Source organism: Schistocerca cancellata, chromosome 3, assembly GCF_023864275.1.
Source record: "Schistocerca cancellata isolate TAMUIC-IGC-003103 chromosome 3, iqSchCanc2.1, whole genome shotgun sequence".
Lineage (NCBI taxonomy): Eukaryota > Metazoa > Arthropoda > Insecta > Orthoptera > Acrididae > Schistocerca > Schistocerca cancellata.
Window position 1 is genome coordinate 791,736,315 of NC_064628.1, and position 15,259 is coordinate 791,751,573.

The window sequence follows — 15,259 nt, forward strand, 5'->3', positions numbered from 1 at the left end:
TTGCTGACTATGTCCGGTCACGTGGCGTGCGGAAGACAGTAGAACCGTAGGTACAGCGACCACTGGTGGCGCAAGTGATGTCGCCTGGTAACCGCCGAGGAGAGTAAGCGTACGCCGGGAGAGCGGGAAAGCTAACCCCTACTCTGAAACTTCCTGGCAGATTCAAACTGTGTGCCCGACCGAGACTCGAACTCGGGACCTTTGCCTCCAGTGTTCGGGTCTCGGTCGGGCACACAGTTTTAATCTGCCAGGAAGTTTCATATCAGCGCACACTCCGCTGCAGACTGAAAATGTCATTCTGGAAACATCCCCAGGCTGTGGCTAAGCCATGTCTCCGCAATATCCTTTCTTTCAGGAGTGCTAGTTCTGCAAGGTTCGCAGGAGAGCTTCTGTAAAGTTTGGAAGGTAGGAGACGAGGTACTGGCAGAAGTAAAGCTGTGAGTACCGGGCGTGAGTCGTGCTTCGGTAGCTCAGTTGGTAGAGCACTTGCCCGCGAAAGGCAAAGGTCCCGAGTTCGAGTCTCGGTCAGGCACACAGTTTTAATCTGCCAGGAAGTTTCATATCAGCGCACAGTCCGCTGCAGAGTGAAAATCTCATTCTGGAAACATCCCCCAGGCTGTAGCTAAGCCATGTCTCCGCAATATCCTTTCTTTCAGGAGTGCTAGTTCTGCAAGGTTCGCAGGAGAGCTTCTGTAAAGTTTGGAAGGTAGGAGACGAGGTACTGGCAGAAGTAAAGCTGTGAGTACCGGGCGTGAGTCGTGCTTCGGTAGCTCAGTTGGTAGAGCACTTGCCCGCGAAAGGCAAAGGTCCCGAGTTCGAGTCTCGGTCGGGCACACAGTTTTAATCTGCCAGGAAGTTTCATATCAGCGCACACTCCGCTGCAGAGTGAAAATGTCATTCTGGAAACATCCCCAGGCTGTGGCTAAGCCATGTCTCCGCAATATCCTTTCTTTCAGGAGTGCTAGTTCTGCAAGGTTCGCAGGAGAGCTTCTGTAAAGTTTGGAAGGTAGGAGACGAGGTACTGGCAGAAGTAAAGCTGTGAGTACCGGGCGTGAGTCGTGCTTCGGTAGCTCAGTTGGTAGAGCACTTGCCCGCGAAAGGCAAAGGTCCCGAGTTCGAGTCTCGGTCGGGCACACAGTTTTAATCTGATGATGTTTGGTTTGGTTTGTGGGGCGCTCAAATGCGTGGTTATCAGCGCCCGTACAATTACCCAATCTTTGCTCAGTCCAATTTCGCCACTTTCCTGGATGATGATGAAATGATGAGGACAACACAAACACCCAGTCACCTCGAGGCAGGTGAAAATCCCTGACCCCGCCGGGAATCGAACCCGGGACCCCGTGCTCGGGAACCGAGAACGCTACCGCGAGACCACGAGCGGCGGACACAGTTTTAATCTGCCAGGAAGTTTCATATCAGCGCACACTCCTCTGCAGAGTGAAAATCTCATTCTGGAAACATCCCCCAGGCTGTGGCTAAGCCATGTCTCCGCAATATCCTTTCTTTCAGGAGTGCTAGTTCTGCAAGGTTCGCAGGAGAGCTTCTGTAAAGTTTGGAAGGTAGGAGACGAGGTACTGGCAGAAGTAAAGCTGTGAGTACCGGGCGTGAGTCGTGCTTCGGTAGCTCAGTTGGTAGAGCACTTGCCCGCGAAAGGCAAAGGTCCCGAGTTCGAGTCTCTGTCGGGCACACAGTTTTAATCTGCCAGGAAGTTTCATATCAGCGCACACTCCGCTGCAGAGTGAAAATCTCATTCTGGAAACATCCCCCAGGCTGTGGCTAAGCCATGTCTCCGCAATATCCTTTCTTTCAGGAGTGCTAGTTCTGCAAGGTTCGCAGGAGAGCTTCTGTAAAGTTTGGAAGGTAGGAGACGAGGTACTGGCAGAAGTAAAGCTGTGAGTACCGGGCGTGAGTCGTGCTTCGGTAGCTCAGTTGGTAGAGCACTTGCCCGCGAAAGGCAAAGGTACCGAGTTCGAGTCTCGGTCGGGCACACAGTTTTAATCTGCCAGGAAGTTTCATATCAGCGCACACTCCGCTGCAGAGTGAAAATCTCATTCTGGAAACATCCCCCAGGCTGTGGCTAAGCCATGTCTCCACAATATCCTTTCTTTCAGGAGTGCTAGTTCTGCAAGGTTCGCAGGAGAGCTTCTTTAAAGTTTGGAAGGTAGGAGACGAGGTACTGGCAGAAGTAAAGCTGTGAGTACCGGGCGTGAGTCGTGCTTCGGTAGCTCAGTTGGTAGAGCACTTGCCCGCGAAAGGCAAAGGTCCCGAGTTCGAGTCTCGGTCGGGCACACAGTTTTAATCTGTCAGAGTGAAAATCTCATTCTGCTAACCCCTACTCTGTCCGGGACCTGCTTCACTGGTCGGTTCCGCGGGTGGCCGGTACTGCAGGGGCTGGGCGAAGAGACATCTATAGAGTATACGCTGCAGCAACGCCGTCAAACGGAAACTTTTTGATCGCCCCCTTTGTAATATGGAATAAGCGAACTAAATACAATTGAAAACTCCTTTCTGGAGTTTTTTGAAATACCAGAGCAAATTGTAGCTAAGTGAATGTTTTGACCATCGCAACGCTGCGCGTATCAAAAATAGTCATCCGATTTGGAACGTCTATATTTCGGAAACTTTGTTTTTTGATGAACAGGACACTCAAAAAGTTTTTTTCATACCTTTCCGTAGGTGTTCAATATGCCCTCTTGCGAAGCACGGCATATGTCAGTGTTGTGTTCAAATTGTTCCCAGCAGCGAGCATGTCTTGAGTTACAACTTCCACAGTTGTTATGCGATGTCTCAGTTTATTCATTGTTGCTGGCAACGGAGGCATATAAACAGAATCTTTTATAAATCCCCACAGGAAATACTCACATACAGTCAGGTTCGGTGACCTTGGAGGCTAGAAATGTAAGGCAGAATCATTTGCTCCAGTGCGACCGATCCGTCGTTGAGTAGTCCTTTGATTTCAAAATTCCCGCACTTCCACATGCCAGTGTGACACTGTTGGTAAATGAAGTCGTTCGAATCTGTTTCCAACTGAGGGAAAAGAAAGTTTGCAAGCGTATCGAGATATGTCCTTCCTGTAACACTGTTCTCGGCAAAGAAAAATGGACCATACACCTTTACACGAGAAAGTGCACAAAACACATTAAGTTTTGGAGAGTCCCTCTCATGTAGTACAAATTCATGTGATTGTTTTACACCCCATATTCTCACAATGTGACGGTTGATCTTTCAATTTAAATGTTGCCTCGGCGCCGGCCGCGGTGGTCTAGCGGTTCTGGCGCTGCAGTCCGGAACCGCGGGACTGCTACGGTCGCAGGTTCGAATCCTGCCTCGGGCATGGGTGTGTGTGATGTCCTTAGGTTAGTTAGGTTTAAGTAGTTCTAAGTTCTAGGGGACTTATGACCTAAGATGTTGAGTCCCATAGTGCTCAGAGCCATTTGAACCATTTTGAATTTGTTGCCTCGTCATTAAACACTAAACGTGGAAGAAAAATGTCATCCTCCATCTTACCAAGAACTAAATTACGGAACTCCACACGGTGTTGTTTCTTACCTTCTCACCTTCACGAAGAGATTGCAGTAGTTGAATTTTGTATGGTTTATGTATAAATGTCGACCCAACGCTCGCCAGCCGGACACCTGGTGCATGTTGAGCTGTCAGGCTGCACGGCGAAAGGATTTCTGCGGACTCCTTGTGAAACTATGGCGGATGCGTTCGACGTCTGTGTCAGACACTCGAGAACGGCCCGGCGATATGTCTTTACACAAATAACCTGTTTCTCGGAAATGTTCATGCCATCATCTGATGCTCTGTAGCTCGTGGTCTCGCGGTAGCGTTCTCGCTTCCCGAGAATGGGGTCCCGGGTTCGATTCCCGGCGGGGTCAGGAATTTTCACCTGCCCCGAGGTGAATGGGTGTTGTTGTGTCGTCTTCATCTTCATCGTTCATCCCCATTACTGTCGGAGGAAGGCAACGGCAAACCACCTCCAATCGGACCTTGCCTAGTACGGCGGTGCGGGTCTCTCGCATCGTTCCCCTATACTCTGTCCAGAAGCATGGGACTTCATTTCCATTTCCATAATGCTCTGTGCTGCAAGAGGATCCACACCGTGCCTAGTATGAAGATCATGCTGAACAGTTATTACCGACCAGCACTGCTCAAAAGGTAGAACACAAAACGCTTTCTCTTGTTCCGACACCATTTTTATTACATACATCGAAAAAAGTTTTGCATCAGCCCGGTTCGCAGAACTCCTGAAGACAGACGTTGACAATGGATATTGTATCACAGACACAGTTCCTTTGACTGTTCAGAAATGTCACTAAACCAGCCCAAAGATATAAGCGAAAATCTGAAATTTTTTGTATTTTTCAGAACAGGTCCTATAATTTTGTGCACTTTTTCCTGTGTAAAATGGTACATAATTTATCTCCGTATGATCCTTAGAAATATTTTGTTTTTAATTTTATTACATTTTTACGCACCTGCGAAGCTACCTAGTTTTGGACACATCTCTCTTTATATATAGATATCTTTGATACTACCATGGAAGGCTGTAATTTTCACCTATCGGTATACACGGAAGCGCCGAAGCAACTGGTATAGGCATTCGTATTCAAATACAGAGATATGTAAACAGGCAGAATACGGCGGTGCGGTCGGCAACGCTTATATAAGACACAAGTGTCTGGCGCAGTTGTTACAACGGTTACTGCTGCTGCAATGGCAGGTTGTCAAGATGTAAGTGAGTTTGAACGTGGTGTTACAGTCGGCGCACGAGTGATGGGACACAGCAACTTCGAGATAGCGATGAAGTGCGCATTTTCCCGTACGACCATATCACGAGTGTACCGTGAATATCAGGAATCCACTAAAACATCAGATCTCCGACACCACTGCAACCGGAAAAAGATCCTACAAGAACGGGACCAACAACGACTGAAGAGAATCATTCAACGTGACAGACGTGCAACCCTTCCGCGAATTGCTGCAGATTTCAGTGCTTGACCATCAATAACTGTCAGCGTGCGAACTATAAAACGGAACACCATCGATATGGGCTTTCTGAGCCGAAGGCCCACTCGTGTACCCTTGATGACTGCACAACACAAAGCTTTACGCCTCGCCTGGGCCTGTAAACACTGACATTGGGCTGTTGATTACTGGAGACATGTTGCCTAGTCGGACGAGTCCCGTTTCAAATTGTATTGGGCGGATGGACATGTACGCGTATGGAGACAACCTCATGAATCCATGGACTCTGCATGTCAGCAGGGGACTGTTCAAGCTGGTGGAGGTTGTGTAATGGTGTGGGACCCTTGATACTTCTAGATACGACTCTGACAGATGACATGTATGTAAACATCGTGTCTGATCAACTGCATCCATTCATGTCCACTGTGCATTCCGACTGACTCGGGAAATTCGAAAAGGACAATGCGACACCCCAAACTTCCAGAATTGCTACAGAGTGGCCTCAGGTAGCACTATACTGAGCTTAAACACTTCCTCTGGGCACCAAACTCCCAATACATGAAGATTATTCAGCGTATCTGGGACGCCTTGCAACGTGCTGTTCAGAAGAGATCTCCACCCCCTCGTATTCTTACAGGAAGACCTGCTGGATTCATGGTGTCAGCTCCTTCTAGCACTACTTCATAGTCGAATCCATGCCACGTCGTGTTGCGGCACGTCTGTTTGCTCGCGGGGGCACTATACGATACTAGGCAGGTGTACCAGTTTCTTCGGCTCTTCAGTGTAAGATAGGCTATACACCACTCAGTGCTGGTCATTGCTGGCTACCGTGCTGTTTGCAATACGTCTGCCCATTGGCTGTTTTTCGTTTGAAAATATTGTGACTTCCGTGTAGAATCGTGTCTTTCGAAGTGCTTTGGTACAGAACATATTTTTTGGGTTAAATTAAATGGGAGGCCAGTGATCCTGTCTTATCATTTTGTGATGGGAACATGGCAAATGTAAGACTGTAGTTCGTCTCAGCATCAATACTGAATGAACGTCAAACTGTAAAGGAACTGAAGTTGTAGACTAATTACGAGTTTCCAAATCACAGCGTGCATCCGAGTATGAGACCAATAACGCAAGACAGGCTGAAGGAAGATATATGGGGACAAAAAAAGATTATGCTGACTATACTTTTGAGTGCTTTTGGGCCTTCATTTACAGTATGAGTCAGTTTTTATCACTTTCAGCTTGAAACTCAATTTTCCCAAAATTACTTTCTTTTTCAATTAATGTTCCTATATCTGATTAACTACTTAAGACCGCTACAAGAAACTTTATGAGCTGCTTTATTATAACTTACTACATGACAGCAGGAGAATCATGGAACTGGTTTGAATGAGTATGAAGTTAGGTATTTGCATGTACAAATATTTAATTTAAAAAGTTGCATATTTTTAATTCATTAATATCTTTGATTCTTTTGTATAGTATTTCATTTCTTAACTCTGCTTCAGTCAACATAAATACATCGATATGTCACCTGTAAAAAATTAGAATGTTATCTTCATTGGTTCCAAAGATAAAGGTACACAAAATAGGATTATTTGAAACTGGCAGCATAGGCGATGCAGTCTCCTCTAAGGAAGACGCTAAATGCGGAAGGATATGAAAACATTTTACAGCATTGTGTACTGCTACGGTTGCTATTTCTCGTTTCCAATTCACATGGCCAACAGTCGACTTGGGTAGCTTTATAAGGGTTTAAATGTCCCTGATGCCTTTGTTAATCAGGTGATAGTTCACGCCAAAGTCACTGAGCTCTCCTGGCTGACCATTTCTGCTGTTACTGCTTCTCTACTGACAACACAACACTCCCTGTCTCCTTTTACACTGCCAGTCGCTCGTCTTGTGATATCTATCGGTCAGTTCCGCATTACATGGGTGTGTCGGGATATTTTTGATGAAACAGTGCTTAGAGCACTGCGAGTAATTACAAGGGGCGTTCAAAAAGTTTCCGTTCGAAGGCCGTGCAGTCCATAATCGGTATGCCAAACACACAAAATTGCCATGAGCACTGAGGCAATCATCCCGCCGACGAACCAGGGTGAAGATACCCGTTAGGGTTAAGAATTGAGTAACTGCCTGTTGCACATCTTCTGAGAGGAATCTTCGACCGTTCATGGGCGTTTTCTCAGGGACAGAAGATGTGACAATTGCGTAGACTGTAGGAGGGGTGCTCGAGCGTCTCCCACTACAGTTGGCGTAACTCGAGGTTGGCCTTCCAGATCGACCAGCTCTTGTGTCGAATCGCCACCAACATGGAACTCGGCGCACCAGTCCACAACGACATACTGTCCCATACACATTCTTCTTTCTCCGATGGATGTCTGCCAGTGTTTGTCCTTGGGCAACCAAGAAAATAATAACAGTCCGTAGGTCTTGGTTGGTTGGTTGGTTGATTTGGGGAAGGAGATCAAAAGGGAGCTCATCGGAAAAGTGGGAAAGGAAATCGGCCATGCCCATCGTGTGAGACCCTACACGCTTTATTTGTTCATGAGACCCAGAAACTATTAGATACAGGCTCCCAGGTAGATGCCATTTTCCTTGACTTCCGGAAGGCGTTCGATACAGTTCCGCACTGTCGCCTGATAAACAAAGTAACCTACGGAACATCAGACTAGCTGTGTGGCTGGATTGAAGAGTAGCAAACAGAACACAGCATGTTGTTCTCAATGGAGAGACGTCTACAGACGTTAAAGTAACTTCCGGCGTGCCACAGAGGAGTGTTATCGGACCATTGATTTTCACAATATATATAAATGACCTAGTAGATAGTGTCGGAAGTTGCATGCGACTTTTCGCGGATGATGCTGTAGTATGCAGAGAAGTTGCAGCATTAGAAAATTGCAGCGAAATGCAGGAAGATCTGCAGCGGATAGGCACTTGGTGCAGGGAGTGGCAACTGACCCTTAACATAGACAAATGTAATGTACTACGAATACATAGAAAGAAAGATCCTTTATTGTACGATTATACGATAGCGGAACAAACACTGGAAGCAGTTACTTCTGTAAAATATCTGGGAGTATGCGTACGGAACGATTTGAAGTGGAATGATAATATAAAATTAATTGTTGGTAAGGCAGGTGAGAGGTTGAGATTCATTGGGAGAGTCCTTAGAAAATGTAGTCCATCAACAAAGGAGGTGGCTTACAAAACACTAGTTCGACTTATACTTGAGTATTGCTCATCAGTGTGGGATCCGCACCACGTCGGGTTGACAGAGGAGATAGAGAAGATCCAAAGAAGAGCGGCGCGTTTCGTCACAGGGTTATTTGGTAAGCGTGATAGCGTTACGGAAATGTTAAGCAAACTCAAGTGGCAGACTCTGCAAGAGAGGCGCTCTGCATCACGGTGTAGCTTGCTGTCCAGGTTTCGAGAGGGTGTGTTTCTGGATGAGATATCGAATATATTGCTTCCCCCTACTTATACATCCAGAGGAGATCACGAATGTAAAATTAGAGAGATTCGAGCGCGCACGGAGCCTTCCCAGCAGTCGTTCTTCCCGTGAACCATACGCAACTGGAACAGGAAAGGGAGGTAATGACAGTGGCACTTAAAGTGCCCTCCGCCACACACCGTTGGGTGGCTTGCGGAGTATAAATGTAGATGCAGATGTAGATGTAAAGGAACCATTCCGGCATTTGCCTGAAGCGATTTAGGAAAATCACAGAAAACCTAAAACAGGACGGCCGGACACGGGTTTGAACTTTCGTTCTCCCGAGTACGAATCCAGTGTGCTAACCACTGCGTCATCTCGCTCGGTATAGGTCCTGTTTCGATGCATCTGGTAATAGCGTCGTCATAAATCAGGTTTGCACACATACTGCACATACGTCGAAAACACACAAATGTCACACTAATCCCTTGCCTACACGTCGATGCATATTTATCCGCTTCGGAGTAGAGCTACGTTGCATATACACTGCAGCAGCGCTATCGAAAGGTAAAAGTTTTGATCGCCTCTTACACACAACTGGCCTTTAAAATTGCTACACCAAGAAGAAATTCAGATGATAAACGGGTATTCATTCGACAAACATACTAGAACTGACATGTGACTACATTTTCACGCAATTTGGGTGCATAGATCCTGAGAAATCAGTACCCAGAACAACCACCTCTGGCCGTAATAACGGCCTTGATACACCTGGGCATTGAGTTAAACAGAGCTTGGATGGTGTGTACACGTACAGCTGACCATGCAGCTTCAACACGATACCACAGTTCATCAAGAGTAGTGACTGGCGTATTGTGACGAGCCAGTTGCTCGGCCACCATTGATCAGATGTTTTCAACTGGTGAGAGTACTGGAGAATGTGCTGCCAAGGGCAGCAGTCGAACAGTTTCTGTATCCAGAAAGGCCCGTACAGGACCTGCATCACGTGGTTGTGCCTTATCTTGCTGAAATATAGGGTTTTGCAGAGATCGGATGAAGGGTAGAGCCACGGGTCGTAACACATCTGAAATGTAACGTCCACTGTTCAAAGTGCTGTCAATGCGAACAAGAGGTGACCGAGACGTGCACCCCATACCATCACGCCGGGTGATACGCCAGTATGACGATGACGAATACACGCTTCCAATGTGCGTTCACCGCGATGTCGCCAAACATGGATGCGACCATCATGTTAACAGAACCGGGATTCATCCGAAAAAAATGACATTTTGCCATTCGTGCACCCAGGTTCGTCGTTGAGTACACCATCGCAGGCGCTCCTGTCTGTGATGCAGCGTCAAGGGTAACCGCAGCCACGGTCTCCGAGCTTATAGTCCATGCTGCTGCAAACGTCGTCGAACTGTTCGTGCATATGGTTGTTGTCTTGCAAACGACCCCATGTGTTGACTCAGGGATCGATACGTGGCTGTACGATCCGTTAAGCCATGCGGATAAGATGCCTGTCATCTCGACTGCTAGTGATACGAGGCCGTTAGGATCCAGCACGGCGCTCAGTATTACCCTCCTAAACCCACCGATTCCATATTCTGCTAACAGTCATTGGATCTCGACCAGCGCGAGCAGCCATGTCGCGATACGATAAACCGCAATCGCGATAGGCTACAACCCGATCTTTATCAAAGTCGGAAACGTGATGGTACGCATTTCTCCTCATTACACGAGGCATCACAACAACGTTTCACCAGGCAACACCGGTCAACTGCTGTTTGTGTATGAGAAATCGGTTGGAAACTTTCCTCATGTCAGCACGTTGTAGGTGTCGCCACCTGCGCCAACATTGTATGAGTGCTCTGAAAAGCTAATCATTTGCATATCACAGCATCTTCTTGCTGTCGGTTAAATTTCGCGTCTGTAGCACGTCATCTTTGTGGTGTAGCAATTTTAATGGCCCCATCTCGTGGTTGTGGCGCAGTTTGCAGTCCGGCAGAATATTGCCATCTGTTCGCCAGCAGGTTGAGCCTTGACTCGCTGTCGAGGCATCTCTAGTTTCCGCCAGTGTGACGTATTGACAGAAAATGTGTGTTCTCCTTTGCAGGTACAACAAGGTGTGCCGCAGCAGCATGCCGGTGGAGTTCGCGCTGGTGCGTGAGAGCGTGCAGGAGGTGGACGGGCTCATAGCCAAGGGGCAGTCCGAGCACACGTGGGACGCGGGACCAGGTCGGTATGCTTCGGCTAGTTTGCTAGAGAAACGAGAAGCAGCAGAGGTGTTATCATTAGCCAATATGTTGTACACTGCGTACTTCGTGCATGTTGTGTTCAAGTTCTGGTGTACTCGAATATCGTTCAGTTCGTAGTAGTCCGCAGATGCATCTTGCGTCATATTTAGGTACTCCATTTGACAGTATTTGTTTTGCATCTTACAATGAGGGACCAGTCAATGCAGCCCCCGATTCCGACCAGATTCGGCACACTAGTGGGAGCGGAGATGGAGGGAGAGAGGTGGGTGTGGTAGGGTTCCTGCACTTAACTTAGGATCCACTTAGCAACTAATAAATACACGAAATCCTCCGTTGCGAAATTTACCTTTATTGTAATTTTAATTAACGTGGAAGCCATAAAAACACCAAACATGGAGGCAAAATGTACGCGTCTAAAGGCGACTTAAAAAAGGAATAAAATCACTTAAATTTGTTTCCACAAGAGGAGAATTCAACGTCCCAGTTCGGACCTCGCTAACACTTACATTTTACTGACATTCAATATAACAAGGTAAATAATCATACATGTGGCGAGAACAAATGAATAACACTATCAATCTTTACAGATGAGAATACGACTATATCCACGAAGGTCCGCGCCCTGGCAAGGGAGATACTTAACTCCAACATGTAAGGTGATTACGGTAAGCCCTAATTCCACTCGACAAAGGTAGTAACGATATAAGCGAGACAAATGTACTGGAGGAGGATAGCCGGATGTGCCGTTGTAAAAAGTGCCACTAAACAAAGTAAGAGCGTATGGACTATCAGACCAATTGTGTGATTGGATTGAGGAGTTCCTGGATAACAGAACGCAGCAGGTCATTCTCAATGGAGAGAGGTCTTCCGAAGCAAGAGTGATTTTAGGTGTGCCGCAGGGGAGTGTCGTAGGACCGTTGCTATTCACAATATACATAAATGACCTTGTGCATGACATCGGAAGTTCACTGAGGCTTTTTGCGGATGACGCTGTGGTATATCGTGAGGTTGTAACAATGGAAAATTCTACTGAAATGCAGGAGGATCTGCAACAAATTGACGCATGGTGCAGGGAATGTCAATTGAATCTCGATGTAAACAAGTGTAATGTGCTGCGAATACATAGAAAGAAACGTCGTTTATCATTTAGCTACAATGTAGCAGGTCAGCAACTGGAAGCAGTTAATTCCATAAATTATCTGGGAGTAGGCATTAGTAGTGATTTAAAATGGAATGATCATATAAAGTTGGTCGTCGGTAAAGCAGATGCCAGACTGAGATTCATTGGAAGAATCCTAAGGAAATGCAATCCGAAAACAAAGGAAGTAGGATACAGCACGCTTGTTCGCCCACTGCTTGAATACTGTTCAGCATTGTGGGATCCGTACCAGATAGGGTTGATAGAAGAGATAGAGAAGATCCAACGGAGAGCAGCGCGCTTCGTTACAGGATCATTTACTAATGGCGAAAGCGTTACGGAGATGATAGATGGACTCCAGTGGAAGACTCTGCAGGAGAGACGCTCAGTAGCTCGGTACGGGCTTTTGTTGAAGTTTGGAGAACATACCTTCACCGAGGACGATGACGGCGTTTTTGGAGACGACCATCGACCTAGTGTAGCAAAAACGTGATTCACCCGAAGAGTCGACACGTTTCCATTGATTTACGGTCGCATCCCGATAGTACCGTGCTCACTGCGATCGTATTTGACGATGTCGTCAGGTCAACATGTGAACACGTAGGGGTGGTCTGTTGCGGAGCTCCATGTTCAACAATGTACGGCGAACGATTTGCTCCGAAACACTTATGCGTGCGCAAGCATTGCGCTCTTTCGGCAGAGATCTTACAGATCACCACTTGTTCTGTTTACAGAGCAGGCAAGCCTTCGAATCCTGACCGAGCGAGGTGGCGCAGTGTTTAGCGCACTGGACTCGCATTCGGGAGTACGACGGTTCAATCCTGCGTCCGGCCATCCTGATTTAGGTTTTCCATCATTTCCCTAAATCGCTCCAGGCAAATGCCGGGATGGTTCCTTTGAAAGGGCACGGCCGACTTCCTTCCCCATCCTTCCCTAATCCGATGATCTCGCCGTTTGGTCTCTCCCCACAAACAACCCAACCAACCTTCGAACCCCACATTCTGTGCATTTGGGGCCTGCTTGTAGTTTGACTATCCTTCTACCTCTTTCCGTAGGTGCTCACGACAGTAGCACGTGAACATTAGAGTAGCTTCGACGTTTTTGAGACACTTGTTCACAGTCTCTGCGTAATAATAATCTGTCCTTCGTCAAAATGTATTTCTCCATTTGAGCCCCATATCTTCGCTAGGGTGATACCCGTCCGTGTCTGCTCCACTTACATACTTTTGTTACCGCGTCACGTGCCCGCTACGTCACCACGCGCCATCCAACGTCGCGGTGGGCGGTGGTCATAATGTTTCGGCTGATCAGCGTATGGTTACATAGGGGGGATAGTTAGAAAGTGAGCAGCTAGGCAATTGTGGCACTGCTCTTCATCTACATCTCCACGATCCCTTCCGGTCTGGAATATCGTTGACTAGAGTAGAATTGTCTTCAGTGATGAGTCCCGCTTCGAACTGAGCCCAGATGACCATCGAAGACGTGTCTGAAGGCGCCCCTGACTGTCGCTCGCCATACAGCCTGACAACTGGGAGTGATGGTCTGCGGTCCCATTTCATTTCATAGTAGCGCTCCTTCGGTTGTCATCCGCGGCAACCTTACAGCACAACGGTACGTTGACGATATTCTACACCCCGTTTTATTGCCCTTCAAGGCAAGCATGGGCTTACATTTCAACAAGATAATGCCCGCTCGCACACGGCGAGAATTTCTACTGCTTGTCGCGCTTGCCAAACCTTGGCCAGCAATGTCGTCGGATATCCCCCCAATTGAAATCGTTTGGAGCATTATGCGCAGGACCCTGCAACTAGATCGGGGTTTTGACCACCTAAAGGGTCAATTGAACAAATTTTAGTGTGACATCCGCGAGGACATCTAATAAGCCTATCAGTGAAGGCCAAGCCGAATAACTGCTTGCATAAGGATTGTAAGTAGGCTGTTTAGGTTTTTATGCTGGTAACGCCACATAGCGCTCTGTATGAAAATCACTGACTGTGCTGTGTGCAGTCTGTGGCTGGTTGGACTCATTGTTGGAATATTTGCTTGTGTAGCGTTGGATAGTTGGATGGGAACAGCACGTAGCGTTGTGCAGTTTGAGGTGAGCCGCCAGCAGTGGTGGATGTGGGGAGAGAGATGGCAGAGTTTTGAGAACGGACGATCTGGACGTGTGTCCGTCAGAAAAATGAAATTTGTAAGATTAGATGTCATGAACTGATGTATATATTATGCTTTTGAACACTATTAAGGTAAATACATTGTTTGTTCTCTATCAAAATCTTTCATTTGCTAACTATGCCTATCAGTAGTTAGTACCTTCAGTATTAGAATCTTTTATTTAGCAGGCATTATTTGCGCTCGCTGTATTGCAGTAGTTGGATAACGAAGATTTTTGTGAGGTAAGTGATTCATGAAAGGTATAGGTTACTGTTAGTCAGGGCCATTCTTTTGTAGGGATTATTGAAAGTCAGATTGCGTTGCACTAAAAATATTGTGTGTTAGTTTAGTGATGATCAGAATAAGTAAAGAGAGAAATGTCTGAGTACGTTCAGTTTTGCTCATCTGTTTGAAAATCAAATAACGTAAGAGGTTTACCAGCACAGTCATTCATTATTTTTGTAAGGGGACGTTTCAGGGTGAGAGGTGGATTAACGCATTATTGACTTGCTGAAGTTGTAAACCTCTTTGTCTTGAATAAATTATCCAACTTATCTGAAATTGTATTCATTTCTTTGTCTTGTACATGTATATCACATCTAACGATTTCCGTCCCATTCGTAATTGCTTCGTGGAGCGCTGCTTTTGTTTAATTTTTGTTTTTAGTGTGTATTTGACGTTAAGCATGTAAGCGACAAAAAGTTTACGAAAGTTTTGAAATCATATTTAAAGTTTATTGAAACCGTTAAGTGCTATCGTTATCAAATACTGGATGAATACGGCCTGGGTAACTTGCAGTCCGTTTTAAGCAAAAGCTAGTTTTTGAAGCATCTGAGTGCTTATGTCGTCATATCACTTGTTTCATGTGTCGTACAACGTTATAAGTTTCCAGGTACACTCAGTAGTATTTGTTCACATGTCTGCAAATGTGTTGCGAATAGAATTAAAGGTAAAGAGGTAATAAATTAAAGTGTTATGTCTTATACCGTAGTTTTACTGCATGAACAGCGAAAATGTTGTAAGCAGTTAGCTCCTTCCCTTTCATCACTTTTGGAGGGAGAGGGCACCCGGAGGGGGGGGGGGGGGAGAGGGGGTGTCAGCGGTAACAAAGTTCGAAAAGATTTGAAATTGTGTGTTAAGCCGGTTGGAAGTCGCTAAATGCTCTCATTCTCAAGTACTGAATGAATGTAGTCTGGGTAATCTGTGCGCTCTCAGTTACAAAGCGCAAGACATATACACGTTTTGTAACAGTAATACTTGTTTTATTGTGTTAAACTTTTAACATAAGACTATATTTCTTAATGACTAAAT

At 46.3% G+C, this 15,259-nt stretch overlaps 1 protein-coding gene across 1 annotated transcript in view; it reads left to right on the forward strand.

The window, feature by feature from the left end:
- The window catches only part of LOC126176568 (dynein beta chain, ciliary), a 790,269-nt gene that overhangs the window by 195,507 nt on the left and 579,503 nt on the right, over positions 1 to 15,259 (forward strand). The window contains exon 15 of the mRNA XM_049923728.1: positions 10,515 to 10,654. Coding sequence (XP_049779685.1) covers positions 10,515 to 10,654 — 140 coding nt within the window. The remainder of the gene's footprint in view (positions 1 to 10,514; positions 10,655 to 15,259) is intronic.